Source organism: Pocillopora damicornis, chromosome 1 (assembly GCF_964200805.1).
Source record: "Pocillopora damicornis chromosome 1, jaPocDami1.2, whole genome shotgun sequence".
Classification (NCBI taxonomy): domain Eukaryota; kingdom Metazoa; phylum Cnidaria; class Anthozoa; order Scleractinia; family Pocilloporidae; genus Pocillopora; species Pocillopora damicornis.
Window position 1 is genome coordinate 18,930,889 of NC_142670.1, and position 27,355 is coordinate 18,958,243.

General features: G+C 37.3%; 3 protein-coding genes, 1 long non-coding RNA gene and 1 pseudogene across 6 annotated transcripts in view; 4 read left to right on the plus strand and 1 right to left on the minus strand.

Moving 5' to 3' along the window:
- The window catches only part of LOC149052507 (uncharacterized), a 53,802-nt gene that overhangs the window by 5,118 nt on the left and 21,329 nt on the right, over positions 1 to 27,355 (plus strand). The window lies entirely within an intron of this gene.
- LOC149052509 (uncharacterized) lies at positions 1,029 to 10,469 on the plus strand. The gene is made up of 5 exons (XR_016186264.1): positions 1,029 to 1,181; positions 6,888 to 6,926; positions 7,083 to 7,132; positions 8,851 to 8,978; positions 9,398 to 10,469. It is a non-coding gene; the product is annotated as an uncharacterized LOC149052509 (long non-coding RNA).
- On the minus strand, positions 1,929 to 8,992 carry LOC149052510 (uncharacterized; annotated as a pseudogene). The gene is made up of 9 exons (XR_016185984.1): positions 8,833 to 8,992; positions 8,556 to 8,634; positions 7,569 to 7,650; positions 7,036 to 7,122; positions 6,623 to 6,748; positions 6,292 to 6,423; positions 5,983 to 6,027; positions 3,268 to 3,334; positions 1,929 to 2,788 (listed from the first exon to the last, which is right to left on the minus strand). The product of XR_016185984.1 is annotated as an uncharacterized LOC149052510 (transcript).
- LOC149052511 (uncharacterized) lies at positions 13,794 to 19,000 on the plus strand. 2 transcript variants are annotated; one of them, XM_089203906.1, is made up of 5 exons: positions 13,794 to 14,250; positions 15,118 to 15,543; positions 15,798 to 16,082; positions 16,397 to 16,442; positions 16,732 to 19,000. In XM_089203906.1, exons 1-5 carry the CDS (start codon positions 14,175 to 14,177, stop codon positions 17,489 to 17,491), a joined length of 1,593 nt encoding a protein of 530 aa, XP_089060032.1. In that variant the 5' UTR covers positions 13,794 to 14,174; the 3' UTR covers positions 17,492 to 19,000. The 2 variants fall into 2 exon arrangements, with proteins under 2 accessions (XP_089060032.1, XP_089060038.1); XM_089203912.1 differs by having other exon boundaries at positions 13,798 to 14,250; positions 15,798 to 15,878.
- LOC149052512 (TNF receptor-associated factor 5-like) lies at positions 19,197 to 22,983 on the plus strand. Its single transcript, XM_089204231.1, has 5 exons — positions 19,197 to 19,333; positions 20,292 to 20,750; positions 21,299 to 21,479; positions 21,862 to 22,100; positions 22,598 to 22,983. Exons 1-5 carry the CDS (start codon positions 19,278 to 19,280, stop codon positions 22,773 to 22,775), a joined length of 1,113 nt encoding a protein of 370 aa, XP_089060357.1. The 5' UTR covers positions 19,197 to 19,277; the 3' UTR covers positions 22,776 to 22,983.

Consider the following 27,355-nt stretch of genomic DNA (forward strand, 5'->3'; position numbering starts at 1 on the left):
TAATCTGAGTATACTTTTATAGCCAATACCAGTTCCTTCACGCAATAAAATGTTAGGAGGATCAGAGAAAAAATAATGTGCCATACATCTGCAAGATTCAATGTAATTATTTTAATTACAAGAAAATTAAATGATACTAGGAGATCTTAAACTATTAAAAAAATAATAAAATTTGGTTGAAAAATTGGAATTCAGCACAGGCTAGATAAACAGAATTCTTAAAAAAATAAATGTGAACTAATGAAAAAGCTTAGCAAACTTTTTTTACAACACCTGCCTGTACCTATATGGCATATAGTAAAGTCTTTTGAAGTAGTCATAATCACTTGTGCTATATATACGGATTTGTCCTTCTTAATTACTAATGAAATTCAGAGGGTGTGACTTGATTACTTCAAAAGAGAATATCCAAGCAGATTACAGAAATGGTTCGCGAATTGTAAACTGGTAATGTGTTAACAAAATTTCCCTACAAAATGGTGCCGATACGAATTTATCATTCATAATCGCTTATGAAATTGCGAGACTGAATCTCAACGAATTTAACAGAAAATATCCAGGAAGGTTACGGAAACAGACTCTCAAAAAACTGCTCTTGAATTCGAAAACTGTAAACAACAATTATTTACACTAACCATGTGTTTACCAGCGCGCTTGTGAGGTCAAATTGCCAGAACCCCGTTTAATTGCTCGATCACAGCTCGGACGCTTCTTGTAAAATGTGATGACTTATGGCGTAACATACCGTTCAAAATTCAGTCTGGGTATTTTCCCTATCGAAAAATTAATTTTCGTGTCGGAAATCAATTAACAGGGTCCGTTATTGTTGGCCTCTTTCAGACCTCCTCATTGTCTGCTATTTCCCGTGTCTGATATTATTTTCCGTGTCTGATATTATTTCCCATGTCTGTATTTACTATCTAAATGGATTTCGACTTATCGCCGAGCCTAACTTATCGAGAATCGAGGCCTATAATAACCTACATCACTAATCGAGTGTTTGATCGAGTTTGATTAATTCCTAAATCACGAGTCGGATTATCCAGGGTTGACTCCGTCCCAGACCTCCCACGGTACACCGTTGGCTAGGGCTAGTTGTTCACTTAGTTTACAAAAACGATAAGCACCACTTCTTCGCAAGTATTGAAGCAAGCACTGATTTGGAGGTTATGACTGTTGAGGTAGGGTTATGAAGTCTCTAATCGTAGTATGCACATAGAATCTAGCCACTAGTTATGTTATACCTTTGTGTAGCAAACTCTTGAACTTTGTGTACCTGGCACACGCGGTTACATAAGCTGATAATTGAAAGCCGAAACACATAAAATGTACGAATATTGTGTGCTTGTGCATTAGTTTTAAACAAAAAAAATTGTCGTATTTTTCAAAAATCTAGCCTTGTACGGCTCAATGAACGTCAAACTAAATATTATGCATTTGCTGTTGCTCAGTAAATGCGTAATTTGACAGCACTATCTCAAGCACGGTCTACGAAAATGCTAAATTTCGGTTATCATTCACTGTTTCCATCAGTGAACCCTTAAAACCCCCAAATTGCGACTGGCTCCTCCTTTCTGCTTACAGTATCACCCTTGGATCAAATGTAAAAGTCAAGACAATGGTGGAAATTAACTCCAATTTAAGAGGCTCCTGATTGTCAAACAAATTCTCCTTGTCTGTACTATAAGAAATGGGATCCAAGGGGATGCAAAGAAGACAGGGTACAGAATATGACTGACAATGTAAGAGTGTAAAGGGTTAACCACTTGACCAGCTCAAACTAAGCAAGGGATCAGTAACCACTCAACCGGAATTCAATGTATAAAGCCCATCTTTTATTTTAAAACAGCAAGGTTAATGACATGTTATGGGCTCTCTTTCTTTTGTATTAATGGTTGTGTATTTGTGTATCAGGTAAAAATCTTAAATAAAAAGAACAACATTAAACATCATCATCAGTCAAAATATCTTAATTTACACCTGGTGCTTTGAAATCAAACTTAACAAATTATACAATGAAATTCAGTATTTTAGAGAGGTGATGATAAATTAATTCCCTACGAGTGAGATATAAAAACAATGCATTAACCCTTTAACTCCTAGAAGTGATTAACACAAAACTTCTCCCTACAATATCCATACATTATTCAGCAAACAGATAATGTGAATATTCAATCTTGTCAGGTTGAAGCTGCTATCTTGATCTAGCAGCAAGTTCTCATAACTAATTAGCGAGGAAATGAGTAGCAGCTAGAGGGGAGAATTAACTATCAGATCTTGGGATTTAAAGGGTTAAGACTCTTGATTTCAGTTCATTAAATGTTGTAGCCAAAATGTGAGGGAGCAAGTCGCAGTACGACTCGTTCTCTCACATTTGTGTTGTATAACTAGCTAAGGTCCATAAAAAGTTTCCTTTTTTCAAGTTTACTTTAGAGAAAAATAGCTAAAAAATGTTTTAATGGAAATACATATATATAGATGGTCACTTGCAATAAAACCTAAGATAGATTTTCCTACTTATTAGTTTTACTTTATAATTTCTTTTTTTCTTTAGCTCTTAGCCTTCTCATTTGACGTCTACTTATTTTGTTCATTTCAATGTCATCTTCTTTGGCTTTCATTTTTTTTGCATTTAAGTTTGACTTGTTGTTGTCTTCTGGTTTTCTCTTTCTTTTCCTCTTTTTGTCATCTGTGTCTTTTGATTCCCCTTTTGTTGCCTTTTTGTCCAGTTCTTTTATTCTCTTCTTCATCTTCTTAACTTTCTTTCCAATGCTCTTGTTACTATCATCTGCAAAATTGAATTTTTTGAAGTATTGTTAAACTAATATGTAATGTTATTTACTTGTATTTCTTCAATCAAGTCCTGGCTATTGACCACACTATTTTTGTGGTCACCCTGATTATAGAAGTTTGAAAAACTGATGACCTAAACTTCCAAATGATGAGGACATTCTTTAATGTATACCAAAGTCAAATAACATTCCAATATTGGGAAAAAATCTTAATATTTTCTGTGTACATCTACTTGTAACTATCCAGTTATAATGGTGGAGCACATCTATTTTTCACTCTTTTTAAACAAGATGAAAAATGGGTCATTAACACCATTTTAGTGTACAATTTTATTAATTTAATTTAGTATACAAACTTTCCTGGTTACTTTACTTTCAGTAGTAATGGTGTTGTTTGCATTACTCTAAAGCATTCAAGCTAGATAAGAGGTGAAAAGCACTTGCAAGGCTAGAACAAAAACCAATCAAAACATACCTCTGGTCCCAATGGTTGAATTAAGATCTTTGTCAGTTTGTAAAGGGCCAGTTCCTTTGAATGACACCTGGAAGGAAATAGGAGAAGAGTGGAAGCATCCCTGGCTCAAAGAATCATTGATTACAGAAATAGATTATCTTCATTTGTCTTTGTCTAGGAGAATTTAACGTCCAAGTTTTGTCTAACAAATGGGAAGTTAAGACTTCTCAGCATTTCTTTCAGTTCCTTAATTCTATTTTAATATTAAAATAAAATATCTTTGAAATGATACAATACTACAACTGATAAGGATACTTAAGTGAGAAAAACACCCCTTTATTCCTAATTCAATGAAACAAGTGTAAATCTGGACTAACAGTGACAATGGCAGAGCCCCTACCAAGGAAAACACCTTGCAACCCTGAAATAGAAGTTGCAAGCTTCGGAGTACAAATACACCTTTCACTACCAAATCTTGGAACTGCAGGTGAGACCTTGCTCTTGTCACACTACCGCACAGGAACACACCTTCAGCCTCTATAGTAGAAGTTGCAAGTTTCAGACTACAAAAGCACCTTCTGCTGCCAAATCTAGCAATAGAACTCCAGGTGAGACCTTGCAAAGGAACACACCTTTTGCCTCTATAATAGAAGTTGCAAGCTCCAGAGTACTTAAGCACCTTCCACCGCCAAATCTGCTAATAGAGCTTGAGGTGAGACCTCTCCCTACTTGTACCAACACAGAGGAATACACCTTCCGTCTCTATAGTAGAAGTTGCAAGCTCCAGAGTACTTGAGCACCTTCCGCCACAAAATCTACCTATAGAACTACAGGTGAGTCCTCGCCCAGAGCTGCGGAGGAACACACCCTTTGCCTCTATAGTAGAAGTTGCAAGCTCCAGAGTACAAAAGCACCTTCTGCCGCCAAATCTAGTAATAGAACTCCAAGTGAGACCTCGCACTAGTTGCGGTGCCACAGAGGAAATACCTTCTGCTTCTATAGTAGAATTTGTAAGCTAATTAGTACTTGAGCACCTTCTGCTGCCAAATCTAGCTATAGAACTCCAGGTGAGACCTTGTAGAGGAACACACCTATTGCCTCTATAGTAGAAGTTGCAAGCTCCAGAGTACAAAAGCACCTTTCGCCACCAAATCTAGTTATTCAACATTAGGTAAAACCTCGCCCTAGTTGTAGCACTACAGAGGAATACACCTTCCGTCTCTATAGTCGAAGTTGCAAGCTCCAGAGTACTTATGCACCTTCCGCCACAAAATCTACCTATAGAACTTCAGGTGAGTCCTTGCCCAGGGCTGCAGAGGAACACACCTTTGCCTCTATAGTAGAAGTTGCAAGCTCCAGAGTACAAAAGCACCTTCCGTTGCTAAATCCAGTCATAGAACTCCAGGTGAAACCTCGCAGAGGAACACGCCTTCTGCCTCTATAGTAGAAATAGCAAGCTCCAGAGTACTTGAGCACCTTCCACTGCTAGATCTAGTAATAGAACACCAGGTGAACCCCTGCCCTAGTTGTGCCGTTACAGACAAATACACCTTTGGCCTCTATAGTAGAAGTTGCAAGCTCCAGAGTACAAAAGCACCTTCCGCTGTCAAATCTAACAATAGAGCTCTAGGTGAGACCTTGCAAAGGAACACACCATCCACCTCTATAGTACAGGTTGCAAGTTCCAGGTACAAAAGCACCTTCCAACACTAAATCTAGCTGTAAGATTTTCTGAAATACATTGAGTTGAGGAATTTCAGGTGTGTTTTTCTCTAGTTCAGTTATCTATAAATGTGTGCATGTGAACCTATTATTAAAGCAATGCTCGCAAAATTGCTCTTGGATTTGGCATTGACAGAAAACACTGTAGATGTTCTCAACAGTAAATTAAAATTTAATCACCAAATGCATTAAAAGACTAACCAGGTAAACTTTGAAAACTGTGTGAATGGGGAAAAAATGACCAGAAGAAAAAAAAGATGCACTTAAAAAAGTTAAAAACATAGAAAACTGGGGCATTTAAAATAACTAAACGTGCTAAATTTCTCCAATCCACTTAATCTTTAATGCAAAATCTTTACGTTCAATCTCATACTTAAACATTTTTATACACTTTCTGAAAACATCCCTTGTGTTTTCTGTCATTTATGCAAGGACAGGGTCTTTTTTTAATCATCACAGGTGTTCAGGAAATTCATTACTAACTGTAAATGCTTTAATAACATGAATGTTCACTATAACCTTTCAAAATATCAAGGGATGTACATTATAGGCATTAAAAGGATCTTATAAAGTAAAAGTAATCTATTATAGTATTTTATAATAATGATGTTCAATTATATTATCTTGATGAGAACATATGGAATTAGTGACTAACAATATAACCAAGATAATGGTCATCAAATTAATCAGGCTTGTGTGTGTAAGCATCTGTAGCCAAGCAGCTGCTGGCAAATCTAACCCTAACCCTAAGCAAATCTAACCCTAGCTAAGGTTTCCTATATCACCTAATCCCAACATTTAACCAGACAAAAAAAAAACTGGAATAAGTCTGGCTAAAATTACACAGACAGAAAGAATTGCAATCTGCAGGCAACAGATGATACACACATATAGCGGTGTTCTGGTACATGTTATGATAAATGTGGCCATGTGGATGAAGCAGTATGAAAAGTCAGGAGAGATGAAACAGAGTGTTAAAAAGCCTCAACTTGTAAGTACAACATGTGTACTTACTTTTTCTGGGGACTCTGACATGAGTTTTTCCATTTCCTGTTCAGACTGGAAGTAAAGAAAAAACCTTCAACTCAGTTCTAGTCTGACTGGCAAAGAATGTTCAAACATGTAGTTCATTTTAGAGTGTTGCCCAACATACAGTGATTGATGAAAACTGAATATTGCTCACAAGATAACAAAGTTCTCCGAATGGCATTATCAAATAATCTGCAGTTTTTGATTGCAAAAAAAGAAACATGGGGTTTGAACCTAATTCAAGGGTTAAAAATACCACACACCAATACTTGAATTGGTTAATTGATTCAATACCTTTTCTACTAGCCGCAGCACCTCTCCAGGAGGTTTAATAGCCTCTGTTGGAAATACTGTCCTGTTTTCCTGTGTCTCCAGGGAAAAGAACAATGGCTGCATCTGGCTACTCCCAAGCCAGTCATACACCTCCTACAAGAAGTTAATAAAAAATTGCATAATATGAGCTACATGAGGGGATGTGCAGCAGCACTTTTTAAAAGCAAACCTCCTTTCTCATGTTGTGGTGCTATTATAACTCTTATAATTTCTTAAAATATCAAAACATTTGGATTATTGTGTACATTATTTTAAAGCTATATTTGCTTTCAAGGTTATCATGCATACTTACTTGATAGCAACCTCCTCTGTGAAACGTTCTTTTGAACAAACCACTGGGCGTGTAAACTTTAATCTTTACACCATCTTTTGGTCCTTTTCTCATCCGATTTTCTCGCAAATTGCGTATTTCTTCGGCCTGTGTCAGAAACATATTTGTTTTCCATTCATTAAATCTTAAGAGCTACTTGTATCTTGAAGAAGACAACATAATGATAGAAAATGTATACCTTTGAAATATTTTATCTATTTCTTCTTATATTATTATGTTTTTCCAGATCTTATTGAGCATGTTTGCTGGCTGTGAGAGTTGAAATGTATGTATAACCCCATTTAAGTAAGCTGCAAAAGGGTTTGCATTATATGAAAGAGTATTTTAAAGCAACACAAATACAGTCTTAATTATTTCAGATATGAAGCACTTACCATATCATTTTTGGGGAGGCTTAATTCTCTGTCTTTTCTTTCTGTAGGTTGAAATGTTGGCCTTGCTGCACCTTGTTGTTGGTTCCTCTGTTGTTAAGTAAGAACATTTTTAATTAAGATGTAGCTGATACCAAATTTAAGTCTCTAACTTTAAGTGTTATTGACAGAAATATTTGTTTGCAGCTGGTTCTAAAAAGAAATCAATTTTTTCATCATTTGGAAGAATGCAAATGTGTTCATTGATACGCTGGGATTTGTATCATTTTATTTTAATGAATTTCCTCAAATGATTTGTAATGGTTGATGCAATCAAATTCTAAATTACTATTCAATCCTTTTCCCTTCTTGCTAACTAGTTTGGCGCATATAATTATCAAAAAACATTTAACCTGTTGCCCACTAGCCAATCAATCTATAACTTGCATGTATGAAAATAAAGACTGTATCAACCACTGTGATAACGAAGGTTAAGGCAGAGGAAGGCTAAAGAAATCTCCTTGTTTTAAGGTAAAAATCTGTTGAAATAACCATACTTTAGAAGCATCTGCTTCCTGAGCTGCATGAAACACCTCATCTTGTTCTCTCTGCAAAGCTCGTGATTCCAAAATCTTCCTCCTAGCAGTAATCAAATATGTTTAGAGACAATTGACACATTATAGGGTAAAACAAGATAATCTTAAATAAATGCAAATTGGACACTGTAGAGATTTCAGGACTTTACAGTTTTTTCTGCGATGCAAGCTTGGTTTAATTTATTTGATTAAAACTTGATCCAAGTTATGGCCATTTTTGGGCAAAATGAACATTTCTTTCAGCCTGACAATTATGCAAGCCTGGGCTATTAAAATGTGTCCAGTAAGTTGACAACAATTTTTTGAGCACTATTTTGATTACATGAGGTCTTAAATCAATTTCTTGAATTCCCCGCACCCAAAAAACTGACAACCAGAAATGCGGTGCGGGATAAGCAGACAATTCTTAGCCCATTTATTGAACTAACCAACTAATCACAAGACAAAAACAACTGTTTACACTGTTTAGACACCAAAAAATTAAACAAACTCTACACGTTCGATGCGGCCAAAGTAAATTGAATAAACAAAACCACTTATAATGACTGTCAATCATCAGGAAAGCACAACCAAAAATCGTTACGAGGAGATGGACTACAGGATTCCACCCAAACAATAAAGAAGAACAAAATTTAACTGTCCGCTTGTAAAAATCCACAATGAAACTTGTTTACTGTTCAGCGAATATATACTTGCTAGTTTACATATCACACTTCTTTCCCATAATCTCACGCCGGCACTTAAAACACACTGCCGACAAATGCACTCGTGCTTGGGAATTCAAGAAACCATTTATCTTTTGTTTCATTACGCTTCGCTACATTCAGGCAAAGATAAATGAACAATTTGTCCATGTATCAGACAAAATTGTACCATATTGTAATATCATGGTGCACATAAAATTAAAGCTTTGTCCAACAAGAAAGGGACTCCAGAAAGATCTATTACCAGTTGGCATGTGCAATTTCCACGGCTTCTGCTGCCCTTTGCACCGCTTCACTTATTTGGGAAAAGTCAAAAAAGCTCCCTGTAAAAATAACAAAAAAAAGTTAATTATAATAGCTTTAGCTTTGATTTTCTTGTTTTGTATGCACTATGAGGAAATACCCGTACTTTTGCATCAAGAGAGTTCCTACAGTAACCTTCAAATTCTCAGTTAATGGCTGAGGCTTTTCCAGAATAGAAGTTATCTTAGAGTAAAGCAAAACTCAATGGAATTTTTTACCCGCATATCTCTCCACAGGTGTGGGTTGGCTTGACCCCCCCATGGATGGTGTACACAGAATAATCTGAGGCACACCAAGAGTTTGGCCACCGAGTGCCTGCATGGCTAGAAACAGAAAAAAAAAATCATTTAACTTCCTCCTTATGGTAAGACTAGCTTGGGATCTACACAATTTATGTAAAAGCTTAATATCATGTTTGGTGTTTGGTTACTGAATTTCCTTGAATAAGTGCCCATGCCCTAATAAATGCCCCCTCCTCTGAATAAAAAGCCACCCCCTGGGCCTAAATGTCAAATAAGCCCCCCCCCCCTCAATTTCTTAAATTAGCAGGGATACAAGGAAAACCTGTTTTTATGGCCAATTTATTTAACCTTCAACTTCAGCAGAATCAGTAAAGAAAAGTACTTCCTTTTCCTTTACTCACTTCTATTTATTTCCATTATCATGTACTTACAGAGTTCTTTTCTGTGCATTATCTGTTCTTTTCATTTTTGTCCTATTTCCCTGCCCTTGGTAAATACTCTAGCCTTCCCAGGCTCAACTACACTATTCTCTATTCTACAGAGACCTGTAATTTCATCGATTATAAAGTTATTGGGATGCATTTGAAGAAAACAGTTGATAAATAATGACAGCTCAGTTAATACTGACTTAACATCTACATGAATAACAGTATAGCATTTTATTTTCTGTTTAAGATTTAGTTGAAATAAAGATACAGTTTGTTGAAAGGAAAACTTATCTCAATTAAGCACCTTCCTTCAAATAAGCACCTCCCCTTTTAGCTGATAATTTTAAATAAGCGCCCGGGCACTTGTTCAGGGAAATACTGTAGTTCATTAGTGGCCCTATATCATGTATGTACCTTCTTTTCCATCCATGGAATCAATGCAAGATATCCAGAAGAGGCAATCCTCGGGAAAATCTCCATTTATGACGGCATTATTCAGGTCACTGTATAACCAAAAAATAAGAAATTTGAAATGCTTAAGGAATACATAGAGTGGGAGATGTGGTAACTGAACAGTATGTATGGGTATGGATACATATGTAGAAAATAGAGATATTGAAAAACATTCCCGATACTTGTTAAAATGATAATCATAGCTACCTCAACATGTCTCTCTCTGCAGAAGAGAGAGTGTGTGAAGCCTTTAAAATCACAATCACCGCCATCTGAAGGCCTCTTTTAATGTGATAACAAAGCTAAAAGGAGAAAGAATATCTCACTGTGTAAAGCATACCTGCTTGAAAAAAGTCAGGAAAAGGCTGACCCTCTGTGGCAGTACAGACTGGGTACAGCAAGGTCCATACAAAAACAACTAAGGGACAACATTCCTCAGTATGGCTTGAGCTAGTGATGTTAGTAAGTAGATTAGTATATGGTTCTTGGAAAATATATGTTTACTTTGAATTTTTGCAGTTTTCGAGAAAAAGAAAATAATACAGCACAGCTTATGTCTGTTTCCGTGGAAAATCTCCACCAGAAAAAATACCAACCAAGTAAGAACCAATCAGAACCCTTGGAGTTACATCAAGACTACCACACCACATAGTAATATATGATTACAATGAATCCAAACTTCTAGCATACTGCATATTTTAAAAACACCTTTATAAAAATAATTATTTTCAGGTTTTGTTTACCGGTTACATTTACTAGAGCTATGGTATAATGTGAACTAGCTTACAGCTTTGAATGGGATTCCAATGAAGGAAACTCCAGGACAAATATTTGCGGTAGTTAAATGAAATACGGTTTGGTAAAAACCATCTGTACACAATCCTGCAAAGGTAAAAGTTAATGTCTACTTTAGAGCTCATCTAATCCCACTGCCACTCAGAGTGTTATTATATAGCTCTTACTCCCAAACCCCCATCCCCCATACAACCATATTTAGGTCAGTTTCCCCTTCTATGCTCACAGTAAGTAGGGGCACTATTGAAGTTAGAACTGAAGGGATTTTAAGAGAAACTATCAAATGGTTCACAATGGGTGATGTTCTTATAATGGACATATGTATGAAGTCAAATGCAGCCATAAGCTATATATACAATGCAGATGGTAACAGTTGTGTCATGGGAAAGTAGAACAAAAAATTTCTTTCTTGCTACAACTACCAACGATAGGCTACAAATGTATCCTGAAATTATCTTATACGCCAAAACCTCCCTTTATGTATTGATTTCATGGTACCTGAGTATTTAAGTCCAGAGTCCGAGAGCTTGAAAGTCACTGAACCCACTGCAAAATGAAGGGGAAAACACAAATTAATTGAGTATCAAATGAAAGAGAGAAGAAAGAAAATTAAAACATGAGAAAGCAGACGAAGCATTGGCTTAAATTAGCTTTTGTTGATTCGAATTTCAAACAATATACATGAAGTACCTGGATGCTGGTCGCCATGATATTGGGGCCCAAGTTCACCTGACAAGATAATTGTGAGATTCAGTGGTTTAACTAAGGGAGTAATGTTGCTACTGATTGGATGTAAGACTGGTGGTCAGTTTGAGTTCAAATCCAGTATTTGGAAACTAAAGTCATGTACAAATGTTTTTCATGATCTTGCTGATTTTAATTCAATTGTCCCTAAATGGAATATGAAAGCCAGAACCTTACAATCATATCGAATATCAACATAGAAGGTTATGAGAAGTTACATAATTACGAACTTAATCAAAGGTTAAGAGAATGGTACCTTTCTCCAGCTGACTCTGTGAGGAAGTTGAAGGAGCTTGTACACCTGGACATGAGACAGATTACTAATTAATTCAATTTGAAACTAGGTATGCAGCATTCAGCAATTACTGACTCAGCAGACATGTCTACAAACATCTCATCCAATCAGTGCAAGTGCTTTATTTACTCTACTGAGTACAATTGGATAAATGTGTCTAATCCTTCTACAAACGCTGTAATATTGAAGTTTGGTCAATAACTGGCTCTTTGTTATGCATTCAAGGGCCATCAAGAAGATACATTTCTCATTCCTTTTACTATGGCAATCACTTGTGATTCAGTATTTACCTTGATTTGTCGTGGTGATTTCCCTTTGTCCCAAGTCAGGTGGAGAGTTAACTGTTTGGCTCTCCCCTGTGACAGTGGCAGACAGGAACACCCTAGTACTGGCCTGTTTATATTGTTTGCGGATTAAATCTGCAGACAAATTGCTGCCAACTTTATACAGTTGATGATTTCCACTTGGCTTTGCTTTGTAATAATCAAGGTATCTACGGATAAAAAGCACAGGTACCAAGATGACTTATTAACAATATGTAAAAGAAATCAAACCAGGGAACTTACAATCAAACCCTGAAGACCGTAGAGACCCAACTAGTTAAGTTTTTAAATAGTATTTATCACGCACTTTAAACATTAATAGAAGCTATTTGTAGATTTTATTTTATTAATTGTAGTATTTTAAGTTTTCTAAGTAAATGTATTGATGCCTTATCTAGTTAATATTATTAGATTAATAGGGCATTGTTTTTGTAGTTATTGTATTATTGGATTTTCTGATTAAAAATTGTACTATTCTCAAAAAAAGCCTAGTATGCAACGAGAGAGAGTTTGATGCGTAATCATGCATAGAAGGAGGCTGTCTAATTAGTTGGTTGGGGTTGACAATTGGAGCTGGTGTTCTAAGGGATCAAATATCACTTAAACCTCAAGTTTTTGAAAAACTGTTACAAGGGCTTATATTTAGCACTGAATGGAAGATCGAATTAATTAAAAAAAGAAACACAGAAGACGAAATTTTGTATTCCATTGATCATCAAAATCCGCGGTCTAAATTGGACTGCACTTGAATGACCCTTCGGGTCAGCTATTTACACGTTATTTTGCCCGCTTGACACTGCCAGTCACAAAAATTAAGCCTACTTCACATTGATCTCTCGACTTAAGAAATCTCGATTTAATCCTCAACTTTGTGCGGTTGTGAATAAAAGGGATAGGATTCTAAAGAAATTTTGGTGCTGCGTCGCTAGGAGAGTATAAAAGGGTAATTTAGTATCATCAACTGAGATGCAACTCAGTTGATAATACTGAATTACAATTTTGTGTGGTTATGTTAGGATGATTGTCCGGAAATTGTTGAATTTTTTGCCGGCGTGTTTGATTAGTGACTGTTTTGTTCGTAGTGTTTTAAGTTAGCCATCAGGTTATCTTAAAATAGGGGTTTTAAGTCTTGTCAAATGAAGTTATCGTAGAATAAGGGTTTTAAGTTTTGTCAAATGAAATAAATGAGTTTAAAATAGACTTTATCTTACTAGCGCAACCCTCTCATCGATTTGCGGTGGAATCCCTGTGGAATTCACAACATAAAAACGCGCGATTAGCGCTGCTCCAGGAACATTAGTCCAGAACAACCAGCTGATTCAGTGAATAAAAAATATTTTGCGTAGAAAAGTGGCTGAAACTAGAATTCAGTCACCATTTTCACGCTGGTGCGGTGCTGAAAGAATGTAGACCATATTTGTGGAAAACTGTCTTACTCACCTGGTCGCCGTGATTTCGGGAATTTCCCGTTTTAGGTGCGCCACCATAGCGTCTCCGCAAAGCCTCTGGTCGAACTTGACCTTTTTGCCATCTGGGGCAAGAGTTGGGTTTTGATTTACTTGCGCAATGTCGTCCACCCAAACGAATGTTCGGTAGGGCTTCGCGCCCGGTAGCCCGCCTGCAATTTGTGAGTCCTGTGAACCAACTTGTGCATTGGGGTCAAAAATAGGCCCGATGGCTCCTACGCTGTGATCACCAGACATTTCAAGATTTGTTTGTACAGATGAAACAAGCTGTTGTAGGGAGCGAAAAGAACTTCCCTCGTTCATCTGAAAAGTAGTGCCACGTAGAGAAACACCCCTATGCTGGTATCAAATGTAACGTCAACGTCATATCCGAAATGATGATTACTGGAGGTGTGACATTTCTAATTTTTCTTTTTTCATAGTTTAATAAATTTAGGATCCAAGGCTTTGCACGAGCTGGTTAACATTCTTGAGATTTTATAAAATTACACGTCAGTCATTTCCTATTCGATGAATGGATTTTATGAATATAATTTGCTTCCGTACGCCAAGTCAGAGTTACGAGTTTGTAACTCTAGGAAATCGTTGTCACTTGCGGTTAATTTCTAACAAAGAGGTGAGGCACAACAGAGAAAGACCTTTTGTTTTAATTTAATTTCACTGCGGGACGTGTGCTATGAATCTTTCACAAGGTTCCTGTTTGCTGTTAAAATTATAGAAAGCTCGAAGTACAATTGGCGATAAATTGTCGAAAAATTCAAGGGAACTATAACTGCCAGTCTCGTGGAAGGAAAACCTCTCTTTCAACGCTACGATGCATGTAAACAAGTTTTCCTGGTATAGATTTCTTTCCTGGTGTCTTGTAATTTGCATCCTTCAACCCGCATCAGGTAGGTATCAGGCTTCTTTCCAAGAACACTTACTCAAACGCCATTGTGGTCATTATGTGAAAAGTATTCGTATTCCACTGCTTCTTCTGCGATCTACAGGGGCGCAAATTATTTTGATCGAGAAAACAAAGGACAAAATGTATTGAGCGGCCCGCCAACTTCATGCAACCCAAGCTTCTTTTTGAAGGGAGAAAAAGAGGCGCAAGGTCATCTTCATTAATCGTAGACGAGCAGATGCGCACAAGCTTAAAACCGGGTTGGCTGCTTATGAATTAGCCGCAGTTGTTAGCTTCGGGCGAATGAAGATGCTAGTGTTAACCTTAAGCCGGAAAATCAGGTTCTTCGTTATCGCTGATGATTTATCAGTGCTTTCTTATTCGCCAGTGCTTTCTTATTCGCAAGTCCTTTCAAAATGAAATTACGTGTCAGTTTTTCCAAAAAAGGCTATCACTGGACTGTAGATGCGATTTAAACTGATAAAGCAGTGTTCCTCATTAAGTACTGCTCTTTCAGCTATGTCAATGATCGTTTGCTGCGCAAATTTCGTGTTTTAGAATAAGAATATATCTCGTTCCCCCTTCTAGGACCCGGACTACCAAAACGGTCAAGAAGATCTCAAAAGGGTGTTGGATTTTTTGGCTAACGGTTAAAATTTTTTCCCATATACGGCTAATGGTTAATCTCTCTCCATTGCTGTCCCAGGATTTTTTTTGTGTACGGTCAACTTTTTTTTTATACGATTAACGGTTAAAATTCGTCAATTTTTACGCCTAAAGGCAAAATTTTGTGGCCGTTTTACGGCTAACGGTTACCCCATTGAGACCCTCGGTCAATGTTGTCTTATTTAATGACATACTTCTTCTACAGTTGTTAGTCTCAATCCGGACGCGATAGAACACTTTGTGCTGGACGTTCAAGCGCTTTATTTTACAGCCCGATCTGCCATTGAGGACAGTACTTCAACTCCAGAAAGACTAACCGGCCTTTGGACTAAGTTGGAAGCCGCTGTAATTAATTTAAGAAAAATCCAATGGCATCTTATAACCACGAAACCCTGTGCTGAGGACATTTTGGCCCCATTAGTTCAAAGTCTGTCGACCATAGAAATAAGGATTGGTAAAGTTATCGAGCAGTACAGCTGCCTTGTTCCTTTTCTAAGGGAGCAGTTGTGTTACCGGGCACCTGTGACCTCAACGGAATGGGTTGGTAGACCATCCTACGTAATTACGAAGGAGCAGTTGGAAGTGATGCGCTCCTATGGTTTGTCATGGGTAGAAATAGCGAAAGCACTAGGTGAGCCGAAAATAATTTCATAATAAAGAAAATGCTCACGCGGAGTCATTCGTATTTTTTCTTTTTTTTTTTTTGTCATGCCCCTTTTTTCGAGAATGGATGTGTTCTCTTTTATTTTAATTCGTATTTTAAAAAGTTTTTGAACATCGATATGGCTGCTTTATATTGGCCACAGGTTGATCTATGTTTCATATTCGCCGTTATCGTGCTATAAAGGGTGTCTCATACGATTTTACCTGTAATACTTTTCGCAGGGGTCTCGATTTCAACAATATGGAGACGTCGCATCTATCATGAAATGGAAAGAAGAAAGCATTATGGAAGAAGGAAGCTAGGTATGCAAGAGCTGATAGATATAGTGGCTGAAATAAAGTCCAGAAGTGTGAATGCGGGCATCATTATGATCGAGGGTGAATTAGCGGCTCGATCCCTCTACGCTAGAAGATCTGCCATCACAGAGGCATTAGTTCGCCATGATCCTATAGGTGCAGGCCTGCGGTGGAGGAATTTGACCCCAAGAGTTACTTATAGCGTTCCAGGTAATTTTACGTTCTGAGTTATAAAACTTTGAACCGCAAATCATAGATTTGAATAGATGTGATCAAGTGTGCTGCTTATTTCCATATTGCACCGCATGAAGTATGTGTCGCTAAGAGAATTGTGCAGGTTTTGATGTCCATTTTTTACACGTCGACCTTAACAGAAAAGGAGCTCATGTCCGTCCAACATTACCATATCTTGAGTATGACTTTGGATATTCGTTCTCGAAGAGAGCCAATTACTTTCATCATAAAATAACAAATGATCAAACCCAGGATCGTTGACTTATTAGTGTTTGAAATATATATTGTAGGCCCAAACAGCCTGTGGCACTTGGATGGCAATCACAAGCTGATACGGTAAGTAACACACCTAAAACATACCATAAATACATTGTTTTTAGATTGCCTGCACTGTTCTACAATAATGCTCGAGGAAAATTAAAAATGATAAGAGCGGAAGACATTTACGTTCCTCATCAACAGCATTTTTTAACATGCTGTAATTCGTCTGTATTCGGGAATTAATACCTGTTACTTCTTTTAATGTATCTATGGAATTCAGTAGAGGAAAAATGCACCATATTCTACTCTTCCCCACTCATAATGTGAGTACCGTGTGAAAGGTGTTTTAAAACTCTTTTCTCAGATGGAGGTTGGTCGTGCACGGAGGAATAGACGGATATTCGAGGCTTGTTGTATTCCTCCGCTGTTCCAGCAATAATAGGGCAGCAACAGTGGCCAATTTATTCTTAGGCGCCACAACTGAATTCTGTTGGCCATCACGGGTGAGGACAGATAAGGGTGGAGAGAATGCGGAAGTTGCGCGCCTTATGGTTGAAAAACGAGGAGAAGGTCGCGGCAGCATTTTGCAAGGTAGTTCGGTCCATAACCAGAGGATAGAGAGGCTGTGGAGAGACATGCGGAAAATGGTCACGGAGTATTTCCGACTCCTCTTCTATTTCTTAGAGAGGAACAATCTTCTGAATCCGAACGACGAACTGGATCTGGCAGCTCTACATTATGTATTTATTCCACGGATTAATGAAAACCTAGAAAAGTTTAAGGTGTCCTGGAACAATCATAAGCTATCTACTGAAAAACAAAAGACTCCAAATCAGTTGTACATTCTAGGAATGCTTAATTTGTTTGGATCAGAATATACAGCGGTAAAGGACTTCTTCGAAAGCAGCGTCATAGACTCCAACTATTACGGCGTAGAGGAACCGGATGTCATTGATGCAGCGTCAGAGGTGGAGGAGGCTGTCGTGGTGCCTGAAACAATGCAAAACCTTTCTAACGCGAGCTTGCAGGAGTTGCAGCTACAAGTGAATCCGTTGGAGCGGGACACCAACCACGGCATCTCGCTTTACATTCGAGCAAAAGAATTCCTCTCGCAGCAAAATTAGCAATCGGTGAGCACGAGTTTTTTCGCTGATGAGGGTGAAGCACGCAAAAAGTCTTCAAACCGGTTGTGCAGACCAAGCAATGTGGTCTACGATGTTGTTTTCGATGATGTCGTTTACCGCAGTTTATTTCGGTATTTCAACACATTAGGGCAGAGTGTGCAATGGTTTTACACGAGAACAAGGCGGAAATACGGACTGAAGGCGGAGCAACCAAACTTTGTTTGTGTGTGCGTTTTATTTATTTATTTTTTATTTTAGGCTCTACTTTTCAAGCAACGAACTTTTAAGCGCATTATTTTTTTCCTTTTCATGATTTGTTTTGTCTTTCGCGTACGCCTTATGCGATCGATTTCATGTTATGATAATGCCGTGCGATATATTTTGAAACCAAGACGCCAAAATATAAGAAAACGTAATAACACTTGAATAATATATCTTTTATTCGATTTTTGACAGATAGGAAAAGTGCCCCCACGGGACTCAACAGTCTTTCTTTGTAGCAGGCCACACGAACTGAGAAGTAGATTGTTAGTGTCCTTGGGGTATTCTACTGACAGAGGGTCGGTTTGAATGAATTGGCCTTTACTAAAGCCGAACTGAAGTTTAACTTAATCTTAAATGGCTTTGTTTCACGTTCATTTAAAAAAAAAAATGTCCTTTACCGCAGTTTATTTCGGTATTTCAACACATTAGGGCAGAGTGTACAATAGTTTTACACGAGAACAAGGCGGAAATACGGACTGAAGGCGGAGCAACCAAACTTTGTTTGTGTGTGCGTTTTATTTATTTATTTTTTATTTTAGGCTCTACTTTTTAAGCAACGAACTTTTAAGCGCATTATTTTTTTCCTTTTCATGATTTGTTTTGTCTTTCGCGTACGCCTTATGCGATCGATTTCATGTTGTGATAATGCCGTGCGATATACTTTGAAACCCAGACGCCAAAATATAAGAAAACGTAATAATAATTAATTAATTAAAAAAAAAATTATGTCATTGTCTCGTAAGATCTCTGAATTTATATTTTTAGTTTCCCTTTGTAGTAGGCGAGTTCACCTGTCCCTTTGACTTCTTGTGTCCCTAGAGAATTATAATGATCGCACTTTGAGTTTGAATTGTCCTTTATTGAAGCCGAGCTTGATTTTAACATTCCCTGGATTGCTGCTATTGTTTGTCATGCATTCTAAATAGCGTCTGGTTACTGAGTGGCAAGTTGTTGGCATTGAAGTGTTCTGACGTGCTTAAGAAAACTCAAGAAACCCTGATATAAGAAATGGATAACATTACACCGATAACTAACTATCCAAAGGACTACGAATGTCAAGTATGGTAAGGATAGTTCATCTTTCAGCAGGCCACAAGAACTGAGTAGTAGATTCTTAGTGTCCTTGGGGTATTCTACTGACAGAGTGTCGGTTTGAATGAATTGGCCTTTACTGAAGCCGAACTGAAGTTTAACTTAATCTTAAATGGCTTTGTTTCACGTTCATTAAAAAAAAAAATTATGTCATTGTCTCGTAAGATCTCTGAATTTATATTTTTAGTTTCCCTTTGTAGTAGGCGAGTTCACTTGTCCCTTTGACTTCTTGTGTCCCTAGAGAATTATAATGATCGCACTTTGAGTTTGAATTGTCCTTTATTGAAGCCGAGCTTGATTTTAACATTCCCTGGATTGCTGCTATTGTTTGTCATGCATTCTAAATAGCGTCTGGTTACTGAGTGGCAAGTTGTTGGCATTGAAGTGTTCTGACGTGCTTAAGAAAACTCAAGAAACCCTGATATAAGAAATGGATAACATTACACCGATAACTAACTATCCAAAGGACTACGAATGTCAAGTATGGTAAGGATAGTTCATCTTTCTTTTTTTTCTCAAAAATATGGAAAATTTAATTTCCGAAAAACTCGAATCCAACCATACGTTGTGTCTTTCATCTCCTATTGCTCAAACTACTGAACAGTATGCGACAATGCCACCAAAGAAAGCGTTCTTTATGTGCAGTAGTAGCTTTCGGTAGAAAGAGTCCGATTGATTGTGAGTCAAATTGTAACAAATTCAGTAGGTCTCACCGATTTACGCTTATTTCTCTACATGCCGTGTTAACTATTTTTAAGTTCGCTCCATGTTCCACATGCCTAGGATTAGACTTTTACTGGTTTAACCCCATCTTACAACACGCCCGACCTACAACGTCAGTTCATTCAAAAAACGTGAGAGTATTTCCCACTATAGCAGCTTACAGACCACGCTGATTGTTTCGCGTTTACATGCTGGCGTTGGCTAGCGCGAGGCAAGCTTACGGGTGAACTCATGCATGCATATATCAGGTTTCTCAGAGCGTCATAAAATTATCTTTAGTACAGCAACCAACCAACCGATAGCATAGAAACAGTGAAAAAAAATTTAGTCTTTTGATTGGACTCTTGAGCGCGGGAAAAAAAACCATAAAAATTTAAATGTATGGAATTTAGAACGCCATCAGTTCAAGCCACTCCCCTAAACCTCGTACGGGTAAAGGTAGATTTTTGAGGAATCTTTCGATTGAGTTTCAAAAGTAATCTGGGATCTGGGATTGTTTTGGGTCCGAATTCCCTTCGCGATTTTCATAAATGACACGCACACCATCGTCTCAGCCAACCCTATTCAAAACTAAACCTATTCACGAGTCGGTCGCATTTTCCCGCGTTTCCGGTAGTTTTATTTTTTTCTTTGCGTCCTCTGATTAACTCTCGTGAATTCCTTTGATTCTCTTTTGCGAAAACTCAGAGCAGTCGAAATCCATGTTCTCTTTGTGCTTTAGTGATACCCTGATGCTGGAGCCAATTATTTTGCCGGACTGCGGCCACACGTTCTGCAAAACTTGTATTAGTAGGGTGCAACAAAACCCAACTACCAGCCATTGCCCCCTTTGTAAAAAGCCTATAGGGAGCTCCACACAACTGAAGACAAACTTCACCCTCAAAAAGCTTGTAGAGAAGATCGAGGTAAAATGTACAGCGTGCAACGAGAGGGGGAGCATCGAAGTGGTAGCACGGCACACCTGCCCCGATGCCCTCGTATCCTGTTCTAATAGGGGCTGCCAACGCAGCATTAAAAGAAAGGATGAGCCGACCCATAAGGAGGAATGCCTCTACGCAGTCATCTCGTGTGAACAATGCCACCAGAATACCACCGTGGCCAACAAGGAACTTCATCTTGAAAAGACTTGCATAAGGGGAGAAATCCGTTGCCCTCTAAAATGCAGGAAGCGTCCGAGAAGGTGTGGTCACAAAGCGTTGTACATTATCATTTCAAACTTAAAATGAAATTCTCTTTACGTGCGTAAAAGAAAGCATCTGGTGTGGGTATGCAGTTTCTTATATTAGGTCTTTTATATTTGATTTTTTAAGCCCATGTAGACCATACTAGATAGCATGTACGACTTTGAAAATTGTCACTGAGTTCAAGGTTTTCTTTATCTTTCCCAAGTGTACTCAAAGCTTACTGTATATAATTTTTATAGAAATATCATCTTTACATATATAAATCTCGTGAACTTTGGAAAGCTTCCCTTCAATTTGCTCCTCCGTCCAAGATTAAAATGGATCCAAAATTAGCCCCAAAAGTTTACTTTGCGACTCAAACGCAGTGTTATTGGGAAAATATCCATGACTTGGCTTGTCTTATTATAATCCTTGTCACTTTCAAGAATCAACAGCAAATAACGAAATAAACAAATACAAAATATGAGTTGAGCTGAACAGATGCGAGTTCTTTTCCTCGTTAGTAGATACATTCATGTAGCTTTAACCTTTTGTTTACTCTTAGGATGGAGTTGCAAACCCATCTGCTTGTCTGCGAGGAGAGGCAGCGACAATGTAGAGTCAATGGATGCCATTTTGCTGGGAATTTTAAGGAGATGGAGCAACATAACAAGGACCAAGCAGAAAAGCACGTGTCACTGCTGACAGAGATGGGTGAAAAGCTCTTAGACGTATTACTTAAAAAGGTAAGGCTGACCGAGGCCAATGCTCCTTAATGTTTTCCCCTTCCGATCTTTAATTGTTACTTAATAGCTAGCGTGCACGTCGCTGCGTGTCCACAGATTTTTTAACAGTTCTACAAAACTTTGAACAGATTTCTGCTTTAAAAATCATCAGTCGAGACTGAAAAAGTTGACTGAGTAGATGGTCCTCTTGTTTCCTTTAGAATACGATCTCACAAGGATGATATAAAAATATACTATTTGAGGCAGATTTGGGGATGAAGTGCGGGGGAGGGGGAGTGGTCGAACATTTTTTTAACGCTGTTCAGCTTACAATAATCGCCCAGTGAATTTTCCTTTCACTTTACTCATTATGACGCTGATTTGATTTCCAACACACTGACAGGACACGAATGACTTGACCAAGACAAAAATGGCACTCGGAGGTTTCTGTTGGTCCATCTTTAACTTCAAACAAATGGCAGCAGATATGCTACAAGCCGGAAACACTGCAGAACCGATGGCCAGCGGAGTTTACGAATTTGAAGAGTGTAGTTGGAGGATGCTGCTGTACGTACGTCGCACAAAGTGCAAGTTATTCTTGCAGTTGCACCGAGCCGTTCATCCTGTACGAGCTTCATTCAGGTAAATCATATCACCCCCTTGATTACGGATTGGTTACTCTTGCTAAACCCTATACCTATAAGGTTAACCTGTACAAGCTATCAACCTTCTACAAAATGAATCGGCTGAATCAAAATAACGCATGCTTAGTAACTCTAATCGGTCATATCTGAGTAGATAGCTCCAAAAACCTAAGAATCTGTAAAGGGAAATAACTAAAACTTCTTTCTCTTTGTTTTTCCTCTTTTCTGTTGTGTTGTTGGTGTTTTTGGCTTTTTTTTATGTTTTTTTTGGGTGTGTGTATTTGTGTGTGACTGTAAATATATGAAAATCATATATGTGAACTACGGTTAAAGAAATGAAAATGAAAGAGAACATCGCAGTAATAAATACTTCTCAAGCAGCAGTGAAAAAAAGACCTAAGTAGTGCTCATTACTGCGATGTTCGCTTTCATTTTCACTGTCTGTGCGTGTGTTGAGATAAGAAAAAAAATTAACCTCTCAAAAATTTGTTTCAGAATTGTCATCGGGCTGGCAAACCCAGTAGTCATTGAGCTGGAGCCAGATCTTCGCCTGCGGGAAGGGGAGACCTTCGGGACTGAGGTTGCCCTGGCAAAACTGGAACGAGAGGCAGAAAAGAACTCCGGCTGGCTTTTTATGGAAATATTTATTGAAAGGTTTTCTTTTTCTTTGTAAATGTTTAGTTGTGAAGTGAAGATATGACACACTGTTACCTTAAGTTGAGTGACTGCGATGCAGTGTTCTCTCAGACTGATGTACTTCAAAATGAAAGCTTTTTCTATGACTGTCCGCATCGTTAGAGTGAATATTTCTGAACCAGCGAAATAGTATATTGTGAATTTTCAAATTAGCTAGGAATAACCTTTTTTGTGTGACCGACAAAGAATCCTCAGATAACGTTTAATATTTCCACGTAGCTATAGCTAAGCGAGTATGACGTTAGCGAGAAAAGAAAAAAAATACAGCGCACGTGAAAACACTGCATAATAACCATAAACATGGTTTAGTTATTCTTCTTTTTGTAATAAATAAAGAGACAGTTTCGTTGAGATGGTCAAACTATACGTTAGGCTAAAAGAGTTCCATTGCCTTTTTAAAATTGCTTGAGCCAAATTTGAATCATAGGCTGACGACTTTTGACGTTGTGTTAAACTTATAAATAAGATAGACAAGACCATAGCTGTGGCGTAACAGATAATTTCATTCTTTTTTGGGCGTTTCCCCGATCCGTTCGCATTTTTCAATTTAGTTCCTTTCGGTTTTATATTAGCATCGTTTTAAAAAGCTTTTATTTACCTTTTTCTCATACATTTAATGCAAGAAGATCAAGTTTTTTGTTTTTAATAATAGGGATGTGATTAGTCTTGTGCACAACATTTAGTGAATAATAAATTGTTGTGGCAGAATGGCTGTGGAATCTTTTGGTTTGGTTTCATCTTACTTTACAAGTTTCCTTGCTCTTAAACTTCCCTTTACGAAAAAATATCTACCACTGTAAACTTTTTTTTTCCCTCAAATGTTGCTGATTTTCTCTATAAGGTGGCTTTCCGGTTCTACTAGCATGTTATTAAAGCACGAGCTGATTATTGTCGTATGTTGTAGCGTTAAAACATTCATGAAAATTTTGTTATAACTTTTCCAGAGATACTTTCATTTGGAGAATCCGTCAGATATTGTACGATAACTTAACAAACTGTGATGATAGTGTCAAAATTTTGCCAAAATCGCCATGAATACCAAAACAGGGCTTTGTTCATTTATTTCGAGGAAGTAGAGAAATGCTTCCTTAATTTGGTCTTAATCAATACCCTTATGCTAATGGTACATTTTTTAATTGTACAATATACACGAAGTTAAAGGAGAAGACTAACTGCAGTCTTTTTTATTGATATACAGTTTTTATTACCTATCTAGAACTATCCTAACCTTGTACCGTGAGAAGTATGGGTAGGAGAGTACTCTGCGGTTATCAGAGTCGGCGATTGAGAAAATTATCAGGCTCCGGCAATGAGACCAATTTCGGACTCGACGATTGTAACGAATAATTGAAGGACTCGAGCATTAATATAAAGCACGGTGATAAGTCGAAATCCATTTAAATAGTAAATACAGACATGGGAAATAATATCAGACACGGAAAATAATATCAGACACGGGAAATAGCAGACAATGAGGAGGTCTGAAAGAGGCCAACAATAACGGACCCTGTTAATTGATTTCCGACACGAAAATTAATTTTTCGATAGGGAAAATACCCTGACTGAATTTTGAACGGTATGTTACGCCATAATGACTACCAATTTTAGAGATTAATTCTTCAGTTTCCAGGATAAGGGAAAAAATTTCGTATCGCAAGCATGTTCATCATAACGCCTCGAGATGTTGAGCGAAGAGAAAGTGGCTTCATGTTTTGTGAGACAAACCATTTCCTGAAGTTCGAACGAATCGAGTAGAAAGCATGAAAACATAGCGCTGAAAAGTACGACAGCCAAACAATTAAATTCATTCATCCCGCTGTAGAACAAACTCCAATTTACCCGTGAGTTTGTTTGCACCACACATTTGTGGTCCGTAACTTGATTCTCAGATGTTTGACGGGTTCTCACATGACAATATTGTCAAAATTAAATTACCGCGTCAGACTTCTATTTCGTATAGTTATGGGGCTACGCTGGAGCTCCGCTATCACTAAATTAGATATTTGATCCCAATTTGTAGTTAATTGGTAAATTGTTTAGCTCATTTTGAGAATTCTAGCCCATTGTAGTACGGGGTATTCAAATTATTTCATAGCTTGGTTGAAACACGATCATCAAAAAGGGCTTTTACAGTAAGAATAACTTGAAAACGAAAAGTGGCTTTTATAGGAAAATGGCACAAAGTAAAGAACTTAGTACAATTTAGAAGGAGGGGAAATAACATTAGGCTGATTGCAATTATCGTCGTCCAATACCTTAAATTTTCATTTCTTAATACTAAACGGTTGACTTTGAGATTTAGTCATTCAAAAAATACGCAAGATTTAATAATACTCTGCAGAAATACACGCAAATGTAAGCAATTTTTTTTCTTTTTTCTCTTTCTTTCTTTCTTTTTGTTTAATGTACTTGTGATCCTGGAGCTAATCCAAATTAATGAAACGCTAGTTTATTTGAACGAAATACAGCGAACGAAGCCGATATTTATTCTTTTGTTGTTTTATCAATAGCGGATATGAGATGAGCAGGTTAATAAAAAAAAGGGTAATTTAGTATCATCAACTGAGTCGATAATGTAAATTGGCCACCGTTAAGAGTTTAAAAGTTGACAATTCAAGCGTCAGCTCTTCGAAAATAAAAAAAATTATTGTTGACGTACATTGTGGCCAATAGCTGTTTAGCAATTAAAATAACTCGTTAACTTGGTTGAAACTAAACTAAAAAAATGAACGACTAGATTAAGCGTCTTAGTTAACTGTTTTATGCGACAAACATTGCGATAATTATAGCGATTTACGAATCTATACGGAGTGCGCGCAACATTAAACACAAACAATGCACACTTTAAGCTTAACAAATGATTAAATGAAATGAACGTCTAACGAAACAGTTGTAGCAGAGAAGAAGCGTTAAATAAGTTAAGATGGAGAACTAGTGCTAAACCTCTTTCCAAAAAAAGTAAAACAGAAAAAAAAGCGCTCTGTAAATATTGTATTGAACGTGGTCCGAATGGCATTCTGTAATAAACTAAACGAACTCCTCATGTAAATCAAATTATTTTCATTTTCCTCCATCGTTTCAGGTGGGTTCATATTACTTATAACACTTTCTTGGAAAATTACCAGTGCGACCTGCTTAGGAGTCTAATTAAATAAAAGAAAGAGATCGGTTTCCTGTGGAAGGAGTGGCATAAATTTTTCATTCGAGATAAGCTCATTAAAGCCACGGAAACTGTGAAAATACATGAAGGAAATGGGTGAAGATTTGGAGCTTAGAGTTTCACACGGTGACATTGTAAGACTTACCTTTCTGATAAATAATGACAAGTATCTGGCAAAGCTATAACGTTAAGTTGCTATACCTGACTCCATCGTTTCATATCTGCTCATGGAATTGCGTCTTTATCAATTGAAGTACCTTTACGTGAAAAGGGCGTGTACTTGCTGCTGTGTTGCAGAAGAGAAACGGTAGTTAAAAGGTTTTGTACTGATTGTAAGTTTTAGACAGATTTAAAACGGACAGAAAATTATAAAATATGAAACAAATCAACTATGAAAGCGTAGGCATTTATTGTGTTGCGTAGATGCAAAAAATAAGGAATATAAAAATTATCACAAAATCTTAGGACCATCTTTCTCATTTTCTCCTCAAACATTCTGGAACTAAGTACTTTCCTTCAGTTCAGTAGGTAGAATCATTATTTGAGTGAAGAATACTGAATTATAAATGTTCGTATCAAAACCTCCTCATGATTATTGACCTACTGCGCGATAAAAAACATTTGAAATTTATCTTTAAATTTTATCAGGATTCCCTACATCAAGTATGCGGAGAAACGACCCTTACAATTTTTTTCCCGTACAACCAATAGACCTTGAAGTTATATTTTCTGAAGAAATCTAAGTCATCAATCTGTTTTGGACCTGCTGGAGGGAAGAAATCCTCTTAAAATACTTGCCTTTTGTGATACCGGCCTTTGTCTGTGTGTACAGAACCTTGACACCTGTCCCACCACTTGTTTATAAACATCAAGACACTAGGGTTATAATTGTAATCTACTTCAAGGTAACACTAAACTAGTGAAATGTGATAAAAACAATTACTTTTGGGTAACTTGATCCCCTAAACAAATTCCAAATTTCCCATAACAGTTTCCAATAGGTGTTATCATCTACCTTGGATAGCAATCAAGGTATGTGCAAGATATGTAAAGTACCAGGTCAGATATTTTGAAAAGTTAATCTGAATACAGAACAGCTGAAGGTTCGATCGCTACAGTATAAACCATAGCATTTGTTCTTCCTCTGTTTAAACGTTGAATCCTCTCACCAATATACATTTATCAGGACTATTTTAAAGATTTGCGAGTTTCCCACATTTCTTAAGGGGAGCATAAATAAAACTTGGCAGGTTTTCAATTAAACAAGGCTGAATCTCAAGGTTCACTTTCCATCCTTATGTCTGTTGGTTTTGATGTTTCGTGGATTTTTCCCTCATTCCACAAACAGTTTTTAGCCAAGATCCAAGAAATACCTATATTCTTAGCATTATAGCACA

Coding starts and splice junctions, on each gene's coding strand:
- LOC149052511 (XM_089203906.1), top strand. CDS start 14,175: ATGCATGTAAACAAGTTTTCCTGGTATAGATTTCTTTCCTGGTGTCTT. Junction 16,083..16,396: donor AGTTACTTATAGCGTTCCAG/GTAATTTTACGT, acceptor TATATATTGTAG/GCCCAAACAGCCTGTGGCAC. Junction 16,443..16,731: donor GGCAATCACAAGCTGATACG/GTAAGTAACACA, acceptor CTCTTTTCTCAG/ATGGAGGTTGGTCGTGCACG.
- LOC149052512 (XM_089204231.1), top strand. CDS start 19,278: ATGGATAACATTACACCGATAACTAACTATCCAAAGGACTACGAATGT. Junction 20,751..21,298: donor TGCAGGAAGCGTCCGAGAAG/GTGTGGTCACAA, acceptor GTTTACTCTTAG/GATGGAGTTGCAAACCCATC. Junction 22,101..22,597: donor CCTGTACGAGCTTCATTCAG/GTAAATCATATC, acceptor AATTTGTTTCAG/AATTGTCATCGGGCTGGCAA.